This window comes from Theobroma cacao, chromosome 8, assembly GCF_000208745.1.
Source record: "Theobroma cacao cultivar B97-61/B2 chromosome 8, Criollo_cocoa_genome_V2, whole genome shotgun sequence".
Taxonomy (NCBI): domain Eukaryota; kingdom Viridiplantae; phylum Streptophyta; class Magnoliopsida; order Malvales; family Malvaceae; genus Theobroma; species Theobroma cacao.
This window is the reverse complement of record NC_030857.1, coordinates 6,595,241-6,620,993: the sequence shown is the minus strand read 5'-3', so window position 1 is coordinate 6,620,993 and position 25,753 is coordinate 6,595,241. Positions and strand designations below refer to the sequence as shown.

The following is a 25,753-nucleotide window of genomic DNA, read 5'->3' as shown; positions in this document are numbered from 1 at the left end:
GTTTTAACAAAGGGAAAGGACGTTGGGTCTTCGCGGAATCCCATAGGATAAGAGACACAGATGCATGCATCGGATTTGGAATAAAGGTTAGCAAGGCTGTTTCTAGAATCCTATACGAAACTGGGAGACTTGCTTTGGGCTTGGACTGGTGATGAACACATCAAGAGTAGAATGGCATAGGGCTTGAAGAAACACTCAATCCAGAGTCCCACACCAAGGTAGCCCAATAATATTTTTTATGGGTGACTTCGCCCCTCCCTTTGGTCAGTGTCCCCGTTACTCTCACGACGAATGTTTTTCCAATTATCTTTTGTGTTAAAAGCAGTGAACATTGTTGTAGATTTGTCATATTTAGATCTTTTGCTGGTTGAGTTACTCTTTCAAACCTCAACCATCAATACTGAGTTAACTGCAATTTTACCTACGAAAGAAATGGAAATTTTGAGGATTTCGTTCAAAGATTTCTAGAAACAACCTGACGTTTTGACATGATAAGTCTTATCCATAACTATTCGTATTTCGACACCATACGAGGATTTTAAGAATTGAGTAGATGTTAATTAAACCAACTGCGGATTTGTAACATTCCTTGTGATTAAATGCGATATGAATGATTTAAACACAATTTTAAGAAAATGGATGTGAATATTTTCCTTGAATGGGACTCTGCCTAACATTTTTGGCCCAAGAAATTTGGACAAATCCAAGAGTTAAGGTTCTGATGATTCCCAACAAGAAAAAAGGAAAAAGCCCAAGCCTTGTAAGAAAAATGTGGAGGCCGAGGAAGCGAGTTGTGAAAAATTCCTAGTCAAGAGAATGGTTGGTGTGGTGGTGGGCTTTGTCGTTGTCAGCGGTCAGAGAGAGACATGGGCGATGGTGCGGGATCTTCTGTCTGCGTTCGCAATATAAATTCTTTCTCTTTCAATTTCTCTTCTTGTTTCTTATTGGCTATCTCTCTATTCTCATCAGATAAGGTAAGATTTTCATGCCCAATTTCCTTTTGTTCTTTTCCCCGGTTAAAACTCTAGATTTCATTTCTGTTTCTCAAGGAGTAACTTTTAAGAAAGGAAAAAGAAAATTATAGGAAAAGGGTAATTCAATGTTCAGTTTTTTCTTTCGGTTTCCTTCATTTTCTTAGCAACCAAACAAGGTGTGATTTGAAATATTTTTTAGTTAGTGACAAAACTATGGCGATTTTTATCTGCTGCATGTTAGTATTTGGATAATTAGAATAAAATCAGTATAAAAAAGCTTTCAACTCTTCTAAAATTTACAGTCTTTTTACTTGAAATGTGCTGTTATTTTGATTAGAGTTTCATCTTTATGATGCAGAGATTGTGTTGACTTAATCTTATGGGTTCGACTATTGTAAATGCTCCCTGTACGGTTCCTTCTGTTAAAGGTTTTGATACTCTATACTATGTTGGTCTTAGACCAACCTCAACTTTAAGGTTCAATTCTGGTAGAACTTCGATCTCCGGACGTTCTCAGCGCCTTTTTGTGGTGAGGGCAAGCGAAAGGCATGATGGACATGTAAAGAAGATTGAAATGAGTATTGAAGAATGTGAGGCTGCTGTTGTAGCTGGGAATGCGCCTGAAGCTCCTCCAGTGCCACCGAAGCCAGCTGCTCCTGTTGGGACTCCTGTGATTCAACCTTTTGTGAGTGTTGAAAAATGAAATGATCATGAAATTTACCTTTTGCCCTTTGTTTGATAGTGCTTGGTTAGTTATATGCATATGCAATTAAGGCCTATGTGATTTGAACTTTTAATGAATTTGATTGTGTCTGAGAAGTTTCAGAATGCCATTGGCAAGTGTTTGCTCTATTGAATGCCATGTTTTGTGGATGATTGTTTTAGTTTGTGTTTCCAACTTCACAGGTTTGGTTTTCTTGACTTGTGGTATGCTTGAGATTTAATCAAGAATGGCTTGTTCTCCATGTTTTCAATTCATGACAATGAAATGAAGTAATTAAAGTTATAATTGTGGTTTTGAGGCCAGTTGGTGCACTCTCCTTTTTCCTTTGCTCATTTGGTGTTTGTTTGTACTAGCAACTTAGCAGGCGCCCTCGTCGTAACCGCAAGTCCCCTGCATTGAGAGCATCATTTCAGGAAACAAGTATATCTCCTGCAAATTTTGTATATCCACTTTTTATTCATGAAGGTTGGTTTTTCTATGGATATTAGTCTTTTTCCTTTTTGGTGAAAATATGGAGCTCATTTGTTAAACAGTCAAATAGGAGCAATAACATTAAAGACTGTGATAAGCACCCTCAAACTGTAACATGAATATTATATTCTTGAAGTTCTCTTTTCTGCTGAATTTCTTATCATGATGATTTTCTCTCTTTCTTACCTTCCAGTATATGCTTACATCTAAATTTGATACAGTTTTCTGTTCCCTAAACTTGCAGGTCAGGAGGACACACCTATTGGAGCTATGCCAGGATGTTATAGGCTTGGATGGAGACATGGACTTGTTGAAGAGGTTGTTTAGCTCTCTCTGATTCTGTGTTCTTTTTCTCAATAACATTTTGCATTTGTCCCTCAATACTGGTGCTCAAGTATTATATCATGTTGTTACAGTGACTTATCTATTTGAAGTTATACTGGTGCTCAAGTATGATAACAAATGTTCTATTGATTTTTGAAGTTATAAACATATGCCTTATGAGCATTTTGCATACTTATTTTATGTGTCAATTGTGGAGTTGTTTTGAAGTATGCATTATTGGTTGCAGGTGGCAAAGGCCCGGGATGTTGGTGTTAATAGTATTGTGCTCTTCCCTAAAGTTCCAGATGCTCTGAAGGTTTGGATTCTTTCATTAGAATCTCTATTTTGTTTCACATGTTTGATGTAATGTAATTGGTTTTCGCACATTAGTCTCCCACAGGTGATGAAGCCTATAATGACAATGGTTTAGTGCCTCGAACAATACGGCTGCTTAAGGACAAATACCCTGACCTTGTAAGTCAATGTAGTTCATCCTCTGATTTGTGTTTAATTTAGAGTGATGGGCATTCAAATTAAGATGCTGTATGTGTTGAAATGTGGTGATTTTTTTTTTGTTTATTAGGTTATCTATACAGATGTTGCTTTAGATCCATATTCCTCAGATGGGCATGATGGTATTGTCAGAGAAGATGGTAAGACAGATATGTTCATACACTTATAGTTGTAAGAAAGGCATTGTAGTATCTTATTTAAGACATGTTATACAAAAAAAATGTAGATTGCCTAATTAATTAGTCTAGGATTCAATTGAAGATGTAAACATAGCTCAGAAAAGTTGCATTCATCTTTCTGAGCTGCTTTTTGGTTTGCTTTGTCACAACACTAGTTAACTTAGAATGATATATACTTTCTGTACCAAAACTCCTGTGTAGTTGAGAAATTTCTTTCTTGTTCAGATAAATTGTGTGTAGATTAAGTTACTAAGTTCTGCATGGATATAAGCATGGAAGTACTAATTGCTATGTCTGTTTCCTTTACCCTGTAGGAGTCATAATGAATGATGAGACAGTGCATCAATTATGTAAGCAAGCTGTGTCCCAGGTAATTTTTGTAGATTTTTTCTGTTAGACTTTTAAGCTTAGGCAGAAATCTAATGTCTTTATAAGAGTTCTGGATGTATTAATGGCATGTGATGACTTACTGCTCTTGTGGTACGTTTGTTGTGGACATTGACATCTCAAGGAACAATTTTCTGTGCTCTTGTTTTGCCTTTGTGATTTCCTGCTGTCCCCTTCCACCCATGGCTCTTAATGCATATCCATGCCTTAACGTTTTATTAATACGTTTTTTTTTTTATTATTGGGGGAAGGGGGATTTGAACCTTGTTCTTTAAGGTAGGGGGATTGTACACCAACCAATGAGCCAGATGCTCGGGTGCTTATTAATACTTTATGTTTGAGCAAATAGTGTTTCAGTTGCTTCAAGCAACAGCTGCATTAAATGGCTAGTCAGTGAATTACTTGGAGTTTGGTGATAATTTATATAGATATTGGATTTGGAGTTCTCTTATGCTTATTCTATGTCCTTTCCCTTTTCTGCTAGCTTTGACTTGGTTGACTATGTTTTAATTCTTTTGGTGGTGCATTCTTAAAAGGCCCGAGCTGGAGCTGATGTTGTTAGTCCCAGTGATATGATGGATGGTCGTGTTGGAGCTATTCGTGATGCCCTTGATGCTGAAGGCTTTCACCATGTTTCTATTATGTCCTATACTGCAAAGTAATCCTTGCATTGCTATATATGTCTGTCTGTAGCCCTTCCAGTGTCTAAAAGCAGGTTTTATTAAAGCATGGTAACAGACCTATGACTGTGTTAAACCATGCAGAGGTTTTATTATTTTTTTTCTTCCCCCCACCTGGATGAAATTGCATAAGACATTTTAGGTTGTCTTATTCTATGGCCTTTGGACATTTTGAATAAAAGGAATATGTTGGCCACCTGGATGAAATCCGTTGTCACTGTTTCTGACTTTTTTTTTCCTTTTTCTGGCAAAACAGATATGCGAGTTCATTTTATGGTCCATTTCGAGAAGCACTGGACTCCAATCCTCGTTTTGGAGACAAAAAAACGTATGAATTCATTTACAATGTATGGTATATTATGTGTTGTCATGTGAACTTTTTGGTGCTCACATTTGATAGTTAATCTGGCATGGTAAACAAAAGGTATCAGATGAACCCGGCAAATTACAGAGAGGCGTTAGTTGAGGCTCATGAAGATGAGGCTGAAGGAGCTGATATTCTTTTGGTTAGTATGGCTTTTTCTAGGAACTGAGCTCTTCTTGTTAATAACAAAACTCCCTTCATGCTGAAGTCTCTTTAATTGGATCACAGGTGAAACCCGGTCTTCCTTATTTGGATATCATAAGACTTCTCAGGGATGAATCTCCTTTGCCTATTGCTGCATACCAGGTATTCTCATCAACAGTTTAACTTTTTAACTACAGGCCTGATTCATGCTTATATGAAGTGTGTACAGTTCATAGGATGAAGGATCAAGGAAGAGAGGATAGCATGAGAATAGTCTAAAGCTGGAAAAATAATAAAAAGGGGTTGGGGATTGTGGTGGATGACCTTTAAGATTGTTCCCTGCTTCTAGTTACACACACACAAATGTGTATACATGTGTGCAGTTATGTAGCATTGTAAGGAATGGGACTCATGATTTGCATTTCAAACCATGTCTATGGCGAAAAAAAAGATAAAAGTTGGCAAGCCCTTACCTGCCCTGACCTTTTTTTTGACATTCTTATTATCTTTTCTAAATTGTATATTTGTATAATGCATCACAGTATGCGTTTTTAGCTGACATAATCAAACTCAATTTGTTCTGAAAATGTACTTTCTTTTTTCCTTTTCCCTCTAAAATGCATATCTTCACTTTCCTGCATTTTAAAAAAAATTTATGTTGTCCAGGTTTCCGGTGAATACTCAATGATCAAGGCCGGTGGAGTTCTCAAAATGATTGATGAAGAAAGGGTTATGATGGAATCCCTGATGTGTCTCCGCCGGGCTGGTGCTGACATCATCCTTACATATTTTGCTCTACAAGCTGCTAGATGTTTATGTGGTGAGAAGAGGTGAGCTTGGTATGATTTTCATGGGGCTTTGGTTGATTGTCCAAAAATCTTGAGGTACTAAATCTTCTATTTGAGAGTTCTAGATGTTAGAATGAGCGGGAGTTGTTATAGAATGCTTGACTTAGCAGTTTGGAGTCCATGCTCCTCATAAACCTCAAGTAAATTATAAGCTTAAAATAAAATGACCTCAATGTATGTCACATCTAAGTGAAATTGAAATTTGGAATGACAGAGAATCTGTGTTCTGTTCTTGTGAATGTAATTTTAGATGCTTATCGAAAAGAAGATCGTAATTGTAGAAGCAAAACTTGATTGAAGTGTAGGTATGGTGGTATGGTGTAGGTACTCAGAATGTTAATTGAAAATTGACAATGAATGTATATACAATAAATTCATGGATCATACCAATAACATCACTTATTTTACTTTTAATGGTTATGAAGACATTAATAAAAGGATTATTGAAAATGAAAAGCTACAACGATCTGGTGTGAGGGGGAGAGAGATGGACACAGTAGAAACAATTATATTGTAGATTTGCAGAAGAACAAGGGCCAATTGGTGGATATTGCTGTTAAATCGCGCCTGCTGTGATGCTGTCAAGAATTATAATATAACCCTATATATACAACTGTACAGAGAGACTGTCTTGTATCCTAGGTAAATGGTGAAACCATGGCAGATCAACTTGTTAGGTTTCTGAAACCATGTGAGAGGAAATACATATTAAGATCTTCATAATTGTGATGCAATGTTCAGCTGTTGTCATTCAAAATTTGGTGTGTAGGGCCTTTTTAATGCAACTTAATGGTCTCAGGGGAATAGGTGAATGCAGGGTTCAATTACTTGAAACATTCAATATTGTTACAATTACAACTACATTCTACGAGCAGAGCATCCTCTGCCCACTTCTCTACATTGCCAGAGTGGAAAATCTTGCCCTTTCCATGCACCCTAAGTGGACCAAAATTACGAGAGCACATCACGTTGCAAATTCTCTTAGTATTCCGTGCTCAGTTGAGTCACAGTTTCCCACTCTAAGGATAAACCAGAGATAGCCTCCTCACTTAACCATGCTCAATGAGGTATCTTTCTGCAATGGTGGCATGAACTGCAGCACCAATAGGAAGAACATCTTCATCGATCATAAAGTATGGCGAGTGACCCGTGTGTACAGACCCTAAGGTTTCGTTCCTTATGCCAATGTAGTAGAAAGCTGCTGGAACCACCTGCGAATAAAAGGAGAAGTCCTCGGCACCCATCATCGGAGGGACCACCCTGAAATTCGGTGGACCTAGCAGATCTGTAGCCACCTTCTTTACATGCTCATACATTCGGTCATCATTCACGGTTGGGGGATAGATGGTGTACTCCTTTTCGAAGAAGTCAACCGTTGCAGAGCATCTGAAGACACTGGCCTGTTCCACGATCACCTATGTTTCATGTCACGCATGTTTAAGGGTGAGTTGCGAATTTAAACCATTCAGGGAAAAGCAGGCTTGGATTAGGATTAGAATTTAGAATCCAAATTAAGAGCCATGACAAACCTCTTCGATTCTTTGAAGCAGGTTGTAAAAGCTGGCATTGGAGAAAGCCCTGAAGGTACCTCCAATAACTACAGTGTCAGGGATCATATCAAGATTATTGCCTCCATTGAATGAGGTGACAGACACGACCTGCATTGCATGACTAAAACTCAGAAACGTGAAAAAGGAATGAAATGCTGAAAGATAAAAAGGTAGAAAAAATTGCAAAACATTAGACAAACCTGGGAGTCCAATGGATTCGATTCGCGAGAAACAATCCCCTGTAAGCTAATTACGGCAGCTGAAGCTGCCAAGATGGGGTCAACTGAGTGGTGAGGGTTCCCGGCAAGGCCTTTTCTTCCACTGATTACAGCTCTAAAGAAGCCGCACCCCGCAAGTAGAGGACCAGGCCTAGAGCCAATGATAGCCGTGGGGTGTTCATGAGATACATGGACTGCAAAAATGGCCTCTACGTTTTCCAATGCCCCATCTCCAATCATCCGCTTTGCACCATTTCCCGCTTCCTCAGCTGGCTGAAAGAGCAGTATAACTGTTCCCTGAGACAGCCAAAGCATTTAGTTCGTCAGGGTGATATGGTAATTGCAAGCTCATACTTTTATATTTTCCATTGTTGAAGACAAGTCATATTCAAAGTCCAAACCCCGCAAGTCCTTTACTCTTTTAATAACATCATCAGAATCGAATGCAATTTTAAGGCAAAAGAGTAACTATAACAAGAGAAAGCTAGATAAATTGGACCACTTCTCCAGCCATAGCCTAGAGTGAGTTTCTCATAGATGTTTATAGCCAGCATGCCTAAATAAACATGTAGCTGCAACCTAAGACAAAGTAAAATTTAAAAAGCCTGCAGACAGTAGCTTTTGTTGCCCATGTGATTTCAAATGGCTGCATTAAATATATATTTTGCACTACGTCTCCTTCCAAAAGCTTTTTCTCTGAGCCAATCAAACTTGTCCTTGGAGAAAGCTACATTTGACCCTCTACTATAATAGGTTTTTATATATACATACTACCAGCTAAAACCTGAAAGATACAGGACGGATTTTATTTGATAAATGACGACAAAATTTCAACATTGTTGAACAATCAAATTAGGTTTACTACGCTGTCTAGAGACCCTAAAATATTTGAATTCCGACCAAGTTTTGTCTAATTTTTTGGACTTATATCATAACCACGAGTTTCTTTTGTACATTATCTTCCCTAAGAAGCTAACCATGGTTCCAGGAAATTCCTACTACCATACGACAAAACGTGATGGAGAAATTTATTCTTCTTCAACGATGCTCTCTGTTTCTGAAGATTCTTTCAACAAATAAAGCTGGGATGAAAAGCAACCTCCCTAGCCCCTTTTAATAATAACTATAATTTCTAGCTCTTCATTTCTTTATGCAAAAGATTCTTCTTTAACTCACGAGTTTCCGCACAGGACTAATAGAAGCAATTTTTCCAATCCTAGGGTCATACACCTAAGCAAATTATAGTCTCGTAGACTTTAAAGTGATAGGCATTATATGCCTAAGCACGTTTGTAAACAGAAATTAATTTGTACTAATCAAGTAACAAATATTGTAGCAATTCCATCACTTTTGATTTTTGGGGAAATTATTCTGCCTTTTCTTAACCTCTAAAGGGTCACTGTTGTGGAGATAGAAAGAAAAATACATTCGCCCAGTGGCCTAGTGTTCCAAAAAGATGAAACTAAAGGGTCACAGGTTTCCCCACCAGAGAAAATATTGTGGCTAGAATAGTCTCGGCCAATATCAAACTGTGTCGAGGTCCAAGTTCTTATCTCAGTAGGAAAAAAGAGGGACATATTGTAAACTCAATTATTAAAATACAAAGAGCAATTTCGTGAAGTTATAGTTTGTCCGCATACATCAATCCAAGCAAATGAACAACCCATGATGTGTTAATATTATATATACTATCTGATATATAGTATAACTGAACGAAACAGATTCGAGGTCACATCTAAAACTCAACAAAGAATCTAATCCCATCCCCTTTTTACTTTTTTGTAAATTAATAATGTCCATACAATGTGATGAATTGAAGGGTTTAGATTTGTACTAAGTAGAATTGACAGATTAAAATGAAAATGTTAAACAGAAGATTAAGCAGCGAAACATTTATTAGACAAGTCAATTATGCAATAGGGAGGATCATGTAAAAGCAGTTCCAAAGAATTCAACATCTACAGAAAACAGTGGGTCAGGGTTCTTGGTTGTTTATCTTTTCATGTCTTGGACAAAGGAAAGAGTGGTACACGAACAGACTGAACGTATAAGAATATGATATGAGTACTGCATAAATTAATTGGGTTGTTATGACTCTTTTGACCACAAATGCAAATCTAGATTAACAGTATGGATAAGTCTTCATTCGTTTAAACTCAAAATGCAGGACAATCCCCAACGGCCAACCCAGTTCATTTAGCAAGAAGACAGTCCACCTTTATGTGTATGTGAAGAAATCTGGCTTTATATGAAGGGTAGTGGACACGTGAAAAGGGATAAATTTCCTTTTGTGCGTGTGGATGTGAAAAATCATGCTTGAGGGAATAGATTAAAAAGTAAATAAATAAATCCAGCTTTGAATTTGTTGGCATAAAATGTAGAAACAGGTAAGTCAGAATCGCCAAGGGAAACAGAAGAAATGTGAATCAGCGCCATGACAATGGCGTTGAACGACCACAAAGAAAATTAAAGAGCCGCAACACATGTGTCATAGTCCAACTCTTTCCAAATTCAGCAAAGCAGAAAGCTATACAGGCCATTTATAGATATTTATAGCTACACAAAGGGCGTTAGGGAAAGCCACATCCTTTCACTCTCTGAGAAGCAATACCGTCCACACAAAATGAATCCCTTGATAAAATGCAGCATTTCCCCACCAACAAAAGTTGTATTTCTTGCCTAAAGTAGTTACCCTATCTTTACAGCTACACTCATTGACATGGAACTGCACGAAACAAGATCTAAACCAACACGATTACTGCCTAAATTGCACATTTACAATGCATCCATTGCATATATGTATGTATGGGAGGATATTTACTATTAAGAAAACTTTCATAAAGTATGCTAGATGAGAGTAGGGGTAATTTTACAGAGATGTGGAGTAAAAAAATGCAAACCTTCAAAAGGTGTTCTCGATTCTTCAATATTTTGGCAGCACCCACGAGCATGGCCACATGTGCATCGTGCCCACAAGCATGCATTTTTCCGGGGACTTTGCTTTTATGCTCCCATTCTACAGCTTCCTAAAATCATTTACCCCACCATAAGTGAAAAAAATCAACCACGCCATAATATTCTATGCAACCTCAAAAAGCAAAGTAACTTTTGGTAATTAAAATTTTAATCTAATGATAGTCCCAAGGTCAAAAATTCCAAAAGTACGAGATCGAATTGATTTTAGATCTCTTATCGTTACGTTAAGACAACTTTGATTTCGAGAATTGAATATTTTATGATTTGTCAAATTTAACTGTAAGTACACTTTTGTTATATTCTTTGTCTGTCATTTTATCCATATCTTAAATAAAATCGAATATTCTGAAACCTACGACATTAAATTCAGTTATCTGACATAAAAATCCTCAAATCAATACAAAAAATATATATATATATATATCAATTTTTCTTTTTCTCAATAAAAAACCCTACTATTCTTATCTTGATTTCAAAACATTAATTTCATCATCCATTTCCACTCCTTTAAATGCCCATCCGAAGTAGTTGACCCCAACTTAGTAACAAAACGAAACCCTCAACATTTCCGAACTTTCAAGTCCAAAGCATCGTCAACAAATCAAATATAATGTCCATGAACCCCCTACCCCATTTTCTTCTTACCCACAAAATTGGCAGCTACCTAGTACCATACATATGCACATGTACATACATATGTATACGTATATTATATATATATATATATGTATGTATATATGTGTGTTCATATAGTTTAAAAATATATAACAAAAAAACAGCTACAGTCGTGAAAAAATTAAACTAAAAAAAAGAACCTAGCTATACCTGTATAGGAAGAGCATCCATGTCAGCTCGGATGGCAACAAAGGGCGGGCCTCCGGTCCCAATCCAAGCCCGAATACCCGTTTTCGCCAAAGGGTACCTATATTCAATATCCATCCGGTCTAACTCGGCACAAACCAGTTTACTCGTTTCATACTCTTCGAACGCAAGCTCCGGGTTCTCATGTATCTTCCTCCTCAACCCTTTAATCCATTCAACGTTCTCGGGCTTCCGGGCCACGCCCAACACAGCCTCGGAGCAGGCCACGTCCCATACCTTGCAGCTGGAAGGACCGCTTGTAGCAGACGAGGACGACGACGTTTGGTTCCTACCGGACTTCAAAGAAGCCCTTGAATTGATGGAAGTTATAGCGTCGAAAAAATTAGTGGCATATTCATCATCCGACGACGACGAAGAAGAAGTTATAGAGTTAACATAAACAAGAAAATTATTAGCAAATAAGGGTGTAAAGATCAAGATTAAGATTAAAACACATGGTTTTGGAGAATTCATGTTTGGAGAGAAACACAAAGAAAGAAATTAAGCGAGAGGGTGAAAAATGGAGAGAAGAAGAGCTGGTTTTTTTGAAGGGAAAAAAAAAAAGAGATGAGAGGGGAGAGAGAGGAAGAAAGAGAGAGGAGAGAGAGCATTAAAGCACGTGGTGATAAGGACAGGGAATTAGTCACGTGGGCGAATATGGGTGTAAGGAAAAGAAAAGAGCAGTGATTGAAGAGTTTGGTTGATTAAGGCGTCGAAACGCAGCAGTTGTTGGGTCCACCACTTTGGGGTAGCGGTTTTCGATGAGACGGATTGGCACTCTGCCTTTGATGCTGATTTCCCTTGACAAACACATTTAATTTTTAATCTTTTACTTACTTAATTAAATTTAAAAATATAGATGCTTAAAGAATGATTAATGTTTTGAAAAGTATGTTTAACGATTTTCAAGTGGGAAGCCCGTGGTGTAATCCGTAAAAAAATTATTGAACGATCAATTTGCACAACTTGTTGCTTTCTCTCTTGTTTGGTTTCTTAATATTTGGGTGTGACATGACAAGCATTAGGTATTGAGAATTTATTTATTTGGATTTCATCTTTGATTTTGTTCAAATTAATATAAGATAAGATAAAGATTTCATACTGTAAATTATTATGCATTTGGAAAGTATTGTAAATATTTACAGAAAGAAAAAGCATGATTTATGACTCTTTGATTCCCCCCAATTATCAATAATTGGGTCATCTTCATGACGTTAATAAGTACTTAAGCATGAGATATCAATATTTTCTTCATCTATTTAAAAGAAAAAAAATATTTGGTACCTAATTCAGAATCTAAAGCGAAATCGAGAAATTTAATTTCGAACCTTGAACTTTAGTTATTAAATAATAATTCTGTATTTTTGTGTTTTACATAAATTATTATTTATCATGCAATAAACGTGAGTTGCAAAAGTTAACAAATGAATTATAAATCAAATAGCAAATCCTTCATAAACAAATTAATTAAGTAAACTAAAAGATGTAATCTGGTGTACAAATTTTCCTAGTAACATAGAGGCTCAAAAATTTTAAGTTGTTGATAAAATTGGGTTGGAGAGGAGAGGGTAGATTTGGACTCAAGAGGCTCGTGGATGAAAGTAGTGTTTGTGTCATATTCATGATCTCAACTTCCATGTCACCCTAAAGGTAGCCCCCTCGAAGATGATATTTGTTTAGGATAAATTTTACTCAAAGACTGGATGAGATGGAGGAAACCTATGCAATTAAAGCACTTCAAACCAAAAGAAACCCTCATTAATTTAGACACTGTACATTACACCTGAGATGACAAACCGATTTGATTGGCACAAACCAGTCACAGTCTAAGCACGCACATAACGTTAAGAGTTTCACTGTTATGCTTTTATATTTATCTACCCACCTATTTAATCAAACAGGGATAAAATGTTTTAATACGATGTATCAAGAATATTTGTGAAATACCATGTTGAATTATATGATATGAGATGATGTTTTTGGATGATGGCGACACATTTCAAACCATTTGAAATTAGGTTTCCATGTCACATTCTTGATAGCATTGTTAATGTTCGTATGACTCAGAATTCTGACTCTTTTTTGGAGGCTTATCACTCATGACTAATATACTCAAAGAAAAATCTTCATACTACAATTTTGTGTACAGTTCCTTGAGGTGGACTGAACTTAGTCATGGCCGTCTGATTCATGTGTGGGTTTGTTTAGTTGATCAATAATTGGTTTGAATTGTTGTTTGAGACTTTGGCACAGTCATGGTAAGATATATGTTGCTTAGCAGCCAGTGCTCCACCACAGACATGGCTGCGGCGCCTGCTTTAATTGCAAGCCATTGTCCGAAAACAGTTGCGCCAGTTAAGTTAATGTGAACTGACGAAGAGAATTTTTTTTCTTATATTCTTTAACCAAGGAAGTATGGTTGCGGATGATATTGCAGAGGGGTATGTTGACGGTGGGACGGTGGACAGTCCATCCAAGATTGACACTTCTCCAATATCTCCAATGCTTGTACTTTTCACATGGTCACAAAATGCCAGATATGTCAACTTGTCTTCTTCACAATCTTTTAATTATTTTTTAATTACACCTCCAATTCTCTTTTTCCAATTTTCTAATTTTTTTCCTCAATGATTATAGCTACCTATGGCTTCATTAACCTCTCAAATCTACTACACGTTTGATCATTTTTACCTTTCTTAAAGAGTGATCTTCGAACTAATATAGGTCGAAACCCATCCTTCCCTTTTTGCCTATCAAATCCATAAATACAAAAAAATTGCTGAATTAAGGGAGTCTCTTAGCAAACAGCACAGAGACAACAGGTGGTATAATGGCTCTTGTGCTAATAAAAACGCTTTTCAAAAAAATAAGCAAGTCGCACGCTATATTCGTAACAGACGTTGCCTAAAGCAAAAGGATTGCTAGTTTTCGTCCCATCAAATTAGTGATCACATGGGTATACATTTTCCAATTTTGAATAATATGCTGCAAGCTGACTCACAAACCCACGCAGTCCACATAGTAGCAGCGTTGGTTTTGTAAGAATAGATAGATAGATGGGAGCATTTGTTGTTACTTTTAAAATCCCAAACTACATATAAACATGGAAAAGTCATATCCAGCCGGACCACTTTCGAGATCACATGAAAAAAATGCCAAGATTTTGAGGTATACCAGTTGGAGTTGGAGACGCTTTTGGCCCATGTAGTCAATGCTTCTAAACAAACTCAACAGCAGTAACTTCCTTGCACTTTCTCTTTTTGTTTTTCCCTTGTCAAGTTTTACAAGATAAAGCTCAATTAACGCACATGTTCAACTGGATGTCTTAGTTTTTGGACCACAAGAAAGAACTTCTGTACTATATACTATTATTTATATTTTTTGAATTATGCAAATTTGTATGGTAGGTGAAGGAACTGTCACGGGGGGTCGTTGGGATATGTATATTATATCAATTCATTTGATCATAATTCCAAAATGAGATATGGCTTAAAACTTAGGGTTGCCAAATACTTCGAAATCAGAAGGATGGATAGAAAAACAGCTGGCACCGCCAATTAATGTTTAGTGCATCTGAAACATTTTCTTGTTTCTCATAAGAAAAGTTCATGTTTCACTAATATTTTAATTTCTTTTTTTTTTTAATATTATACTATATCTCTGTCATAGGTAATATGCTTGGGATGGGAGTAAAGGTGAGTATGGGCCAGATTGGGTTGGTTTTATACTAAATTTGGAATTTATTCTCATAAAGAAAAATAAAAAGGTATGCTGAACGGGAAAGAGAGATTGGATTTATTCAGCAATAGTTTACTTTTTTAATACAAAACCATTCCATGACTATAATCTTTTCAAAATAAAAGAGATGTTAAAAAGATTGAAATTTAGTCCACAAATATAAGGCATAGGCATGGTTTCAACATAAGATATCTCACAAAGTCGTAACCATAGATTAAGTGAGATTATATAAAATAAAGTTATTGATCCCAGCTTGTCAAAAATGGAAACCACATCCTGAAAAAAATCGAGGTCAAAAAACATTTGAGATCACTCAAATAGGGCATGTAACGAAACATGTCTAGATCTACCAAATCGTACCCACTATTTTAAATGATCGACAAGGTGTTAGACTCGACAATAATTCTCCAATTAATAAAGAAAAAAGAGAATTTCCATCCTCTCTTTCCCAACAATTAAAGATTTTAATTCTTTAAAAGTATTGAATTTGCTTGTATACTAATGCAAACAATTGATCACCTTTTTTCTTACCCATCAACCTTCACAACAATTAGAGATAGAACTGTGAAGCTAGGGTACAAAACGAGAGGAGAAAGAGTTGTGGGGAAAAAAAGGATGTTATTTTGATTATTGGGAATGATTGCAAAGGTAGATAAATACATACTTTGGGTGGAAAAATTAATTAAGTAAAGAGTGAGAGAAGGGAAAATTTAGGCAAATCATCAGCAATGTAGGATCATTATCAGTAATGGAGGATTACATATAAAATTACATTATAAAAAATTAAATTCGCATATAACCCTTTAACTATATCTTTAAATTAAAGCATTTTCCATAATTATAAATCAAGGTTACATAGATTATGGATTGTTTCCTTGGTGCTAATAAGGTTATTGATTGTATAAGAAAAGACAAGTTGGGAGGTTTAATTTTTGAAGTTGATTTTGAAAAGAACAAATTAATGACAGTGTAGATGGGATTTTCTTGAGTCAGTTATGTCTAAGATGATATTTGGAAAGAAATGGTGTGGATGGTTTAGGACATGTTTAGTCTCAACATTTGTCTTAGTGCTTATTAATGGTTCTCCTACTAGACAATTTAAAATGAAAAGAGGTCTTAGATGAGGTTGTCCTTTGTTTCCATTTTTGTTCAATTTAGTTGTGGAGACTTTTACTGTTCTCAAGAATAAACCCATATCAATAGGATTATGAAAGGAGTGAATCTTGGATATGATGGTCTTGTAGTATATCCCACTTACAATTAGATCTGACAATTCGTGTTTTCGTGTCTTAAACGTGTCAGACACGTTTAGACACGAAACACGTTAAGGTTAAATACGAACACGACATGTTTAATATTCGTATTTTAAATTTAAAACACGTACACGTATACGTTTAATACACGTGTAACACGACACGACACGATTAACACGTTTTACACGTTTATTAAACGTGTCAATATACGACACGATAAGATTAATAATACGTTTAACACGATTAACACATTTAACACGATTAAATAAAAATATTTATAATTAAATATAATTTTATTATTTAAATTTAAAATCTATACTTATAAAAATAATTATAGCAAAATAATAATAATAATAACATCAAATATAATAAAATTTAATATAAATAACATACATAAAATTCATTATCATATATAAGGTTAAATACACATCAAATAATTATTAAAAATTATTTATATAAGGTTAAAATAGTTTTTAACTATTAATGTTTAATAGGTTAATAAACGTGTCATGTATACACGTTTAAACACGATAACATGATTAAGTAAACATGTTTAAACACGTTTTAAACGTGTTTGTCGTGTCTGACACGTTAAGACACGAAAATTTTCGTGTCTTAACGTGTCAGACACGATTAGATATAAAACACGTTAAGGGTAAACCCAAAACCTGTTTAACCCGTATTTTCTCGTATCGTGTCCAAAATTATCAGGTCTACTTACAATATGTTGATGATACAATTATACAAAATTGTCGTATTATGTTGTTGAAGTTCAAAAATGTTGTTGTGTGGAAATGTACTCCTTATAATTTCAAGTTCAACTTTGACGATTCATCGAAGGGTAACACAATGGATATGTGAATTTGCATAGTGCTTCACAATGAGGTTGGTTATATCAAACTCATTTTTTTTCTAAATTCATTGACTATGCTAATTCAATCATTGCCAAACTCATTGTTATTAGAGAGATTTTCGTTATCTTTATCACTAAGTAGGTTAATTTTCACCGTTTATTGATTGAAAGTGATTCATTAAATACAATTAACTTGACTGGGTGTCTTTTGGAGATTGAAAAATTTTATCTTGCACATTAAATCTTTAAAATCTAATTGAACAGTTGAAAAATACAATACATTCTCCGAGCTATAAATGAATTAACTAATGAAGTTCTCAAGGATGACGTTCTCCGTCAACATAAGTTGTTGGTGGTGATTAATTAGATTGTTGGTATATATATATATTGCAATTTGTTTGTAATTATTTTGTTCTCATTATGTACTGTTTTGCTCTTATATTTATTAATAAAGAATTATATAGAGATGTCAATTGGTACTTTATAGTCAGATACCCCGCATTATCCAATCAAATTAAATAAGCTTAGAGTACTTTATCGTCAAATTTGGAAAGTGGTCTTAGAATATCCACTAGCTGAAGCTGATTATAAATAATAATTTTTAATATTAAAATTTTAGTTTTGTAAGTATTTTTTTTGTTTATAAATTTCTTATAAATGCTATGCTTACTAAAAATCATTTTTTGTTGTAAATATGATTTAAACTTTAATTTATTTTTAATAAAATAACTTTAATTTATTAATTTAATTTTCAGTAAAAATATACATAAAAAATTATTTTAAATTTCTTTTAAACGGGTATTTAACGAATAGTGTCTAGGACGGGGTAGGGATAGTAATTCCAAAATTTAATAAGTTATTTGTAAAATTTGAGTACCCTATTAAATAAGATATTTCAAAAATAATAGATATCTTATCATCGACATTTCTAAAATCATATGCTTTTAAAAAAAAATTCATAATTATTTATATAAACTACTTAATTACATGATCGAATCATGGAATTTCAATAAACTGTTAAAGTGGAAGCTTTCATAATTAATTGCTTTTACTAAAAGTATTATTATTGTTATCATATTTAACATGATTATCATTGTATAATTATGCATTGGCGGTCCCCCCACAAACTTTGCTTTGTACGAGAATTACGTGAGGTTAATCAGTTAAGAAGAGAAAGAAAGAGTCAGATTATTAATGGTAGCACAATCACGTGGTATGACTTAAAAAGTATGACGTGGATCACATTGACTTCTTGCTCAGTTATGGATTGGATCATTAAGAACAAAAAAGTTAAAAAAGAAAAAAGGTTTACAATATTGTTAAATATTCGACATTATGCATTTTTGAAAGTGTTACAAAGTAATAGCCGTTGGGCCAATTGTATAGAAGTATTAAATTCAAAGTTGGAATAATTAATATGAGTGATAGCATGTGCCTATCTAATTCAAAGAGAAAGGAGGTCAAGTTGGAATTATAAGTTTGAGTTATAACTTTTTGGTATAATATTTAAAAAGATTTTTGAATTATTTTAAAAAAATTAAATAAACTTTTATTCTTTTATTCCGTTCAGTCAAATTTTTATATTTTTATTTTGAGTCAATTGGGTTTTTATAATTAATGGTTGACTATCTATTGTTAGTCAAAATTGTCACTTACTATTTTTTTACCATATAATGTTGACATGGCACGTTTAACATGTTACAATGGATGATGACATGGTATGATGATGTAGAATTACAATATAGTTATGTGACATTTTTATCTTCCCTGACAGCACCATTTGAATATAAAATAATAAGTGATGTTTTGACTAATGCAGTTAATTAACTCTTAATCATAAGACGTATTTGATTCAAAATAAAAGTATAGAAACTTGATTGAATATAATAAAAAAAAGCATTTATTTGAATTTTTAAAAAAATTTAAGAATTTTTCAAATATTATGCTTTTTTTAATCATAATGCTTTTCTTTAGTGTCCAAAAAGTTTGAGTATAATTTTTAAATGTATTTGATTTTTTTTTTAATTCCAAATTGTCTTTCTTAAATCAGTACCAAAGGTAAAAGATGCATTTGGTTTGGAATTTTGTTTTTCTTAAGATTCTTAATGGTATTGAAGAAAACACATTATTATTCATATTTCTTGAACAACTTTCATCACTCTAGTTCGAAATTGCATTTCCCTAAGATTATTTGGTATTAATTAAAGATTTTCATATGATTCAATCTAAAATTTTCACAAAGAAAATGTTATTTTCGATGCCAAACTACTTCACCCTAGTTGAAGAGTTCATTTTATCTATGTGCTTTAATCATAAATTTGATGAGTATATTTCAATATAAATGTGTACACAAAATATTATTGTGTACTGTCCCCACTCCCCAATTATGTAATTCCCATTCCTTTTTTTTTAATTACAAATTTTAATTCCTTCTTTTGTAAGTATAAAACAATATTCAAACTTATTGATAAATTCATAAAAAATTAACAACTAGAGGTAAACAATGAAACATTCATGATAAGAAGGAAGGAATAATCAAGTCCACTAACCATTTTTCCTTGATTCCAAAAGGTAAATAAATATAGAAATCTATAAGATCATTTTTGTCAAGTCTGATTAATGAGTTTTGAGACTTTGAAGTCTATTTATGAAAACTTTTTTATTAGTTAAAATTAATACAAATTTATGTATCTTATTCGAACTATTGAAACCGTTATATTTTCAACCAAGATAGTACTTTTGATTAAAAAATAATTAAAAGTTTATAAAATTGATCAGTAACCCTTTTTTTCGATTTTAGTTTTGCTTCAATATTCCTTATTAAATTAAAATTATTTTACTGAATATATATGTTTTAGTCAAAATTTGAGGAACAAAAATTTGTCATCAGCTAAGACAAGATTACTCCATTGGTTCCCTGGTGGGTCATAATATGAAATGGAATATAATTATTAAATTCTAGAAAAGAATTTCATGAACCTAAAATGTAAAAAAAAAAAAAAAACAAATGAAAGCAACAATTCATCCTAAAACTCCCTCATCAAACCAAAAAAGAAAAACTGGATTATACCAAATCTGAAAATTTCTCATGCTTTAAAGATCGCTTAGAAACAAGAATAAGTGTTTTTTCACAAGGTAACTTCTATCATTAACCCAATATTTTTAGTCATGAATTTCGTGGAATCTATCCTCACCACCCATCGCTATCCCAAGTATAGGATTCCTTTCCTTTTTATTTCAATTAGGAAAATTAAAAAGGGTCAAGGATTTAAACTTGAATCAATTATTGAAACGCTTGTGGTTGACAATGGGTTGAGGTCGATTCAAATTTTGAGTCACAACAACCGGTCAAATTATTTCATTTAACCTTATCGGATTCCTTATTATATATGATTGAATGAATTCATCTCCATAATTATATATATATATATATATATATATTCATAACGGAAATCGAAGTTATATATAGACCTAGGGCAAGCAAATTTGGCAGGTTGCACTGTCAATCAAGGTTAAAATTAAATAGTTTGATTAATTATCACCCAAAACAAAGAATTGATAGATCCTTGTCAATTGTTAATCACAAGTAGTTGATGTGTGCCATATTCCAAGTACAATAATTCTTATGATTAAAGCAAATTAAGTACTAGTAAATGTTTGTCAACCCCTTCATATTATTATGATTTGTGACTAATCAGCTATATTATTTGGGTATCTATTTTCTTGATAAGATTATTACATTTACATTACAATATTTTGGAGCATTTACATTACAATTAGCATATTAATATATATTACATAACTACGCCAAACTAAATACCATGAAAAAATAAAAAAAAAATCAAACAAATAAACCAACAACTATTCTCTTAAAAATTTAAACATTGTGCAATTTTATATATAATTGGATCGAAAGAAAAAGAAAGGGTTATTATTTTATATAAATTGGTTATGAAATTTCTAAATTTCACGATTAAATTGATATAAAATTCTCATATATCTATTTAATAATTTATTTATTTTTATAAATAAACTGTCATGGAACACATTTCAAAATTTTGCCAGCTTATATAAGATAAAAAAAAAACCTGATAAACTACCCATTGGAATTTCTGAGTCCAATTTTTCAAAGTATTTATGAAATTTCTAAAATAGAGCATTCTAGCTACATATAACAAGGTCCATCTCAACTATTTTCAATTGATTTTAAGATGCATACTCATGTCAAAAGTTTAACATGATATCCCGTGAATTTTCCCCTCCATGATAAGTTTGTCATGCCTGCGATGCTATCCAGGCCACACGATGGTTCATTATCCCTGCACTTGAAGAATATTATTAGACTGGTGATTAAATAAAACACATATCAATTAAATTATAAATATAATATTTAAACACATAAATATAATAAAAATTATGTCACCTATTGCGAATTAGTCTGTGCCCGAATCAGCCTAGCTAGAGAAAGTTGACTTGTTACCAGCAGCCAAATGGATAAAACTTTGGCTGCCTCAAATGGATAAAATCTTTTCCACCTCAAGTCCAACGTGCACCACAAACGGCATGGGGTGGTGGGTGAGGCTTGATAGACAGCATTGAAATTCTACTTTAAAAAAATCAGCGAAATTATAGGCGGCCCCTTCGGCAGTAAAATCTGTAATGGAGCTGAATCATTGACTACTTCTTCTTTTGATTGGGCAAATGAGAGAAATTAAAGAGAGTGGTTGAGGGGTTTAATGTGAAAGGAATATGTGATTGAGTGCCTTGACTGGACTTCAGATAAAGGAAAAAATTTATGCCCTTTCTTACATTCATTAAACACTACTAACCAAAAGGAACCAATCAGTGGGTATTTGGTAATTGGTGTTTTAACTTTGAACATAAGACTTTGCATAGGATAAATACAACAGGAATGTAACCATGCATCTATGTGATTGATTGATGCCTTGGGCTTTGTTTGGTTTTAATTGCCAAATGAAACCTATACAAACAAACTACTTTCGTTTTCAAATCATAACATATATAAACATGTTCCCACACGTATTCTAGAAAACTAAAAGTAGGATTCTTGAATTCTTAAAAACCACACACATCCTTTTAAAAAAAAAAAATTTAAGTAATTTCATTGATGGAGGGAGGAACGCTTTGGTGAGGCCTATATTCAACATAGGACTCACCCCAACATTCATTCTTCAAAAACTGTACATTTGGTATCCTCTGTCTTGAGAGTTTTCTAACATTAGAATTTTCCCTATTATACACATCCCTATGTTTGAAGGCTGGTTGGTTTAGTTTTATCGTCTGTTTGATATGACTTTTTTTAATTTAAAATTTATTAAGAAGTTTTCATAAAAAATAATAATTATTAAAATTAAATTAAAATTATTTAATAAGTTATTTAATAAAATAAATTATATAAATTTTAATTTTGATTAAAATGACTATAAAAGATATTCATATTATCTTCAAGCACCTAATAAATTAAAACAGAACAAGTTTGCTGTAAATTTTGCTAATTTTTTGCTTGATTTTTTTTTTCCTAGTATTCTTTATAAAGAGATAGAAGAGAGGGAGATTAAGGGTGATTTGCATAAAAAAAAAAGGAGAAAGAGATTGATTGAGAATGGAATATTTCTTGAATAGAGAGTGCATGTGTTTAAAAGAAGAGGAGAGAAAGCTCTCTCTTAAGCTTGTCTTTAAATTTTTTTAATATTTTATTTTTTTAAAAAAAATTATAATTTTTATTTGATTTGATCTTTATTTTTAAGAAGTAAATAAATTGAAAAAAAAAAGACTAAATCAAACAAGAAGTTAGAAGTTTTTGAGATCCACCTGAACAAGCAATTAAGTGAAGTAGAGTGATTGGGTGGAGTGGGGTCCTTTGTTTTAAAGCAATGGAAAAGGACTCGTACTCTCTTGTGCCGTGCGAAAGGTGAATGATGCATAACGTGGGCGAGAGACACAACTCCCTGTCTCTCCGTCCTAACTCTCAAACATCAACGTACTCAGTGGGCCACACCCTAAAATCAATGGCTCCTCACTCATGAGTTCTCTAATTGAATATTGCTTCGAAGGTACCCCAAATGCCAATGAGACCTTGTCTCGATGGCCATGAAGAGGACCTACAATCTTTAGGATCCAAGTCCAAATTCTATTATATATAGATTTCTAGCTTTATACTAATTTATTTAGTTAATTTATTTGCTTAAAGAGAATGGACATTGGCACCCCCCCCCCCCCCCAAAAAAAAAGGGCTTAAGCTTTGCCATTGGCGTCAAACTAAAGGGTTTTTGTTTTCTCCTTTCTCTTTTCATTCTTGTATTCTTCTTTTTTCTCCTATTTGAATGCCAACATTACCATCACGTTCCCCTTGCATTTGTTACAATCCCTCTAACATTCAAACGTTAGGATAGTTTGGCAACTCTTGGCTTCAACAAGTTAAGATGACAATTGAATGATGTCGAACATCTGTTCATTAATATTAACGGTACAACTGTCGGCAACTGAAATTATTGTTCCATTTTCATAAGCTTAAGCTACATTCCCACCCATGAAATTTGATTCAAATATTAATTTTATCGAAAGCGAATTTACATGTCTTCTGGTAAGATATTAATTGTTGGTTCGTGCGTGAACCATTCATCAAGATAACCAATGAATTTATTCTTGTAACGCAAGGAATCTCTCGTGGTCATACATATTTTTCACCAAAGAAGAGGGAAACAGTTAGAAAGACACAGTTGTTTGTCTTTGAAATAAACCCATGACCTAAAAATTTAATGACATTTAAATCTGAGTCAAAAGTTTAGACATGTGATAAAAAGGTAAAAGTATTGCTTCAGCTGCACTGATATTCCTTTCATATAATATTAAATTATGGTTTAAAAAAGTGTTAAGTACTTGTCAAGGTCATGCAGTATCATCATTGTTATATCTGAGACAAGTCAAGACCCCCTTAAGATCATTGGAAAGAGCAAATATTAACTAACTTTTTAGTGACAGTATAGTGCATTTACAAGAAGAGAGGCGGTGTTTTTTTACCAACGAATTGTTTTTGTATTTTTACCACAAAACTTCTTTTGTGATGACTACTGAACAGTAGGCCTAGGCCGGGCACGTGTTGAAAATGTTGGAACCAAATCGAATAAATATCTCTGCCACTGCTGCTGCCGCTTGCAGTGTTAGGTTAGCTCTTTGCTGTGAAAGGTCACCCCCCATCTCATGAACGTGTTGAAATTTAGCTTCCAATAGGATCACATCGATGTCACGTGCAGTTTTGAATAAAGGAATGGCCAAGATTTTTGATTGGACGTGACAAATGGGTAAGATCCCAATTTTTAACCCTTTGGTAAAAACTGGATATAGGATAATTGAATTTATTGCTGTGAGTGATGACCTAACCATTTTGTGTTTGTAGTTTGTGGGTCTGAAATTGGTGGCAGGGGCTTGTTCAGTTATTGACTCATTTCGGCCGAAAGGCAGGCTAGAACCCCTTTTTTGTCTGGGTTAGAACAGCCGGTGTCAATTAACTCATTGGGCTCAGCGCCTACTGACAAGCTCAGATAGGCTGATTGGGCCCGGGCTCGAGGCTCAAATCTTCTCTGCACATTCTAGCGGTCCGATTTGGAGTTGTGCTGTCAAATTGTAAACTAGTGATCAACTCATCCATAATTTCCTTTAAACTTTTTCATGTGAACTGACATTGCCCTGCAACGAACAAAGAAAATGAAGAAATGGGAAAACGCGAAAGCTTGGGAAATTTCTAGGGACGACAATGGGGCGGGGATCCCTTCATCTGGCCCGGGCCCGGCCTAGACAACCAAGACCCCTGGCCACCGGGCACCGGCCTCCACCGCGGATGTTAAACTCTTATTTTCCTTGTCTTAATGAATATTTCTAAAATTCATATTCGCTTCGTCCATCAGGATCACTTTAATTAAATTATTAACAAAAGGAATAATGTTTAATTTTTTTGTTCAAATCTTACATGTCAATTTACATAATAATATACAACTATCATAATTTTAAATAGAAAAAAAATGTTGATACAAATTTTAATATGCCAAACTTAATATAATTTTCAAAGATCTTATATAATATAATAAAAATAATCCTAATCAGTTTCAACTTTTCAAATTTCAACATAAATATTTAAGTTTTATTAATTAAAAAATCTCAAAATATGTACATATAATATATAAAAAATAAATAATAGTATTAGCAAGGCGAGGCGAGACTGGACATCCATATTTTCCAAAAAAGCAAAAACCACTCCTCCATAAAGTGGCTCAAGTTTTGCCATCCCTGAAAATTTCCAATCACTTATAATTAAAAAATCTCAGAAAAATGCTTTAATTTAGAAACATTTCGTTTGTTTCAACTTGACCATAAAATTTCCAATTTCCAAAATGGCACCATGTAATTGGTAAATCCTCTGCCCCCAATGACCCTTGCCATTGTGAAAGCTTAACTTGTAATCTCTTCAGAAAATCTGCAAATGGGAATGGCCTTTAAATAAAGCAATGACTGCTTATTCAAGTACAAGAACCACCACATTTCATGGGTGCAGAACAATTCAAAGCAAAAATTTTTCTTGGTTCCACTTTTCAGGGTGGAAACAGAAAGGGCTTACGGTTCTTTGCAGCACTCAACCATTCATCTAATGTTCGCTATTGATGATCCAGGAACATTACACA

The 25,753-nt window shown here is 33.8% G+C and overlaps 2 protein-coding genes across 4 annotated transcripts; one reads left to right on the top strand and one right to left on the bottom strand.

Annotated features, from left to right (window-relative positions):
* Positions 880 to 5,852, top strand: LOC18592358 (delta-aminolevulinic acid dehydratase 1, chloroplastic). 3 transcript variants are annotated; one of them, XM_007019035.2, is made up of 13 exons: positions 880 to 974; positions 1,333 to 1,659; positions 2,052 to 2,163; positions 2,414 to 2,487; positions 2,741 to 2,809; positions 2,884 to 2,967; positions 3,077 to 3,146; positions 3,500 to 3,555; positions 4,109 to 4,230; positions 4,509 to 4,580; positions 4,677 to 4,758; positions 4,845 to 4,922; positions 5,427 to 5,852. In XM_007019035.2, the coding sequence occupies exons 2-13, from the start codon at positions 1,354 to 1,356 to the stop codon at positions 5,592 to 5,594; spliced, it is 1,293 nt and encodes a 430-aa protein (XP_007019097.2). In that variant the 5' UTR covers positions 880 to 974; positions 1,333 to 1,353; the 3' UTR covers positions 5,595 to 5,852. The 3 variants fall into 3 exon arrangements, with proteins under 3 accessions (XP_007019097.2, XP_017981375.1, XP_007019098.2); XM_018125886.1 differs by lacking the exon at positions 880 to 974 and adding an exon at positions 1,000 to 1,091; XM_007019036.2 differs by lacking the exon at positions 880 to 974 and adding an exon at positions 1,027 to 1,150.
* Positions 6,404 to 11,777, bottom strand: LOC18592357 (IAA-amino acid hydrolase ILR1-like 6). Its single transcript, XM_007019033.2, has 5 exons — positions 11,178 to 11,777; positions 10,277 to 10,402; positions 7,359 to 7,673; positions 7,138 to 7,266; positions 6,404 to 7,023 (listed from the first exon to the last, which is right to left on the bottom strand). Exons 1-5 carry the CDS (start codon positions 11,685 to 11,687, stop codon positions 6,658 to 6,660), a joined length of 1,446 nt encoding a protein of 481 aa, XP_007019095.1. The 5' UTR covers positions 11,688 to 11,777; the 3' UTR covers positions 6,404 to 6,657.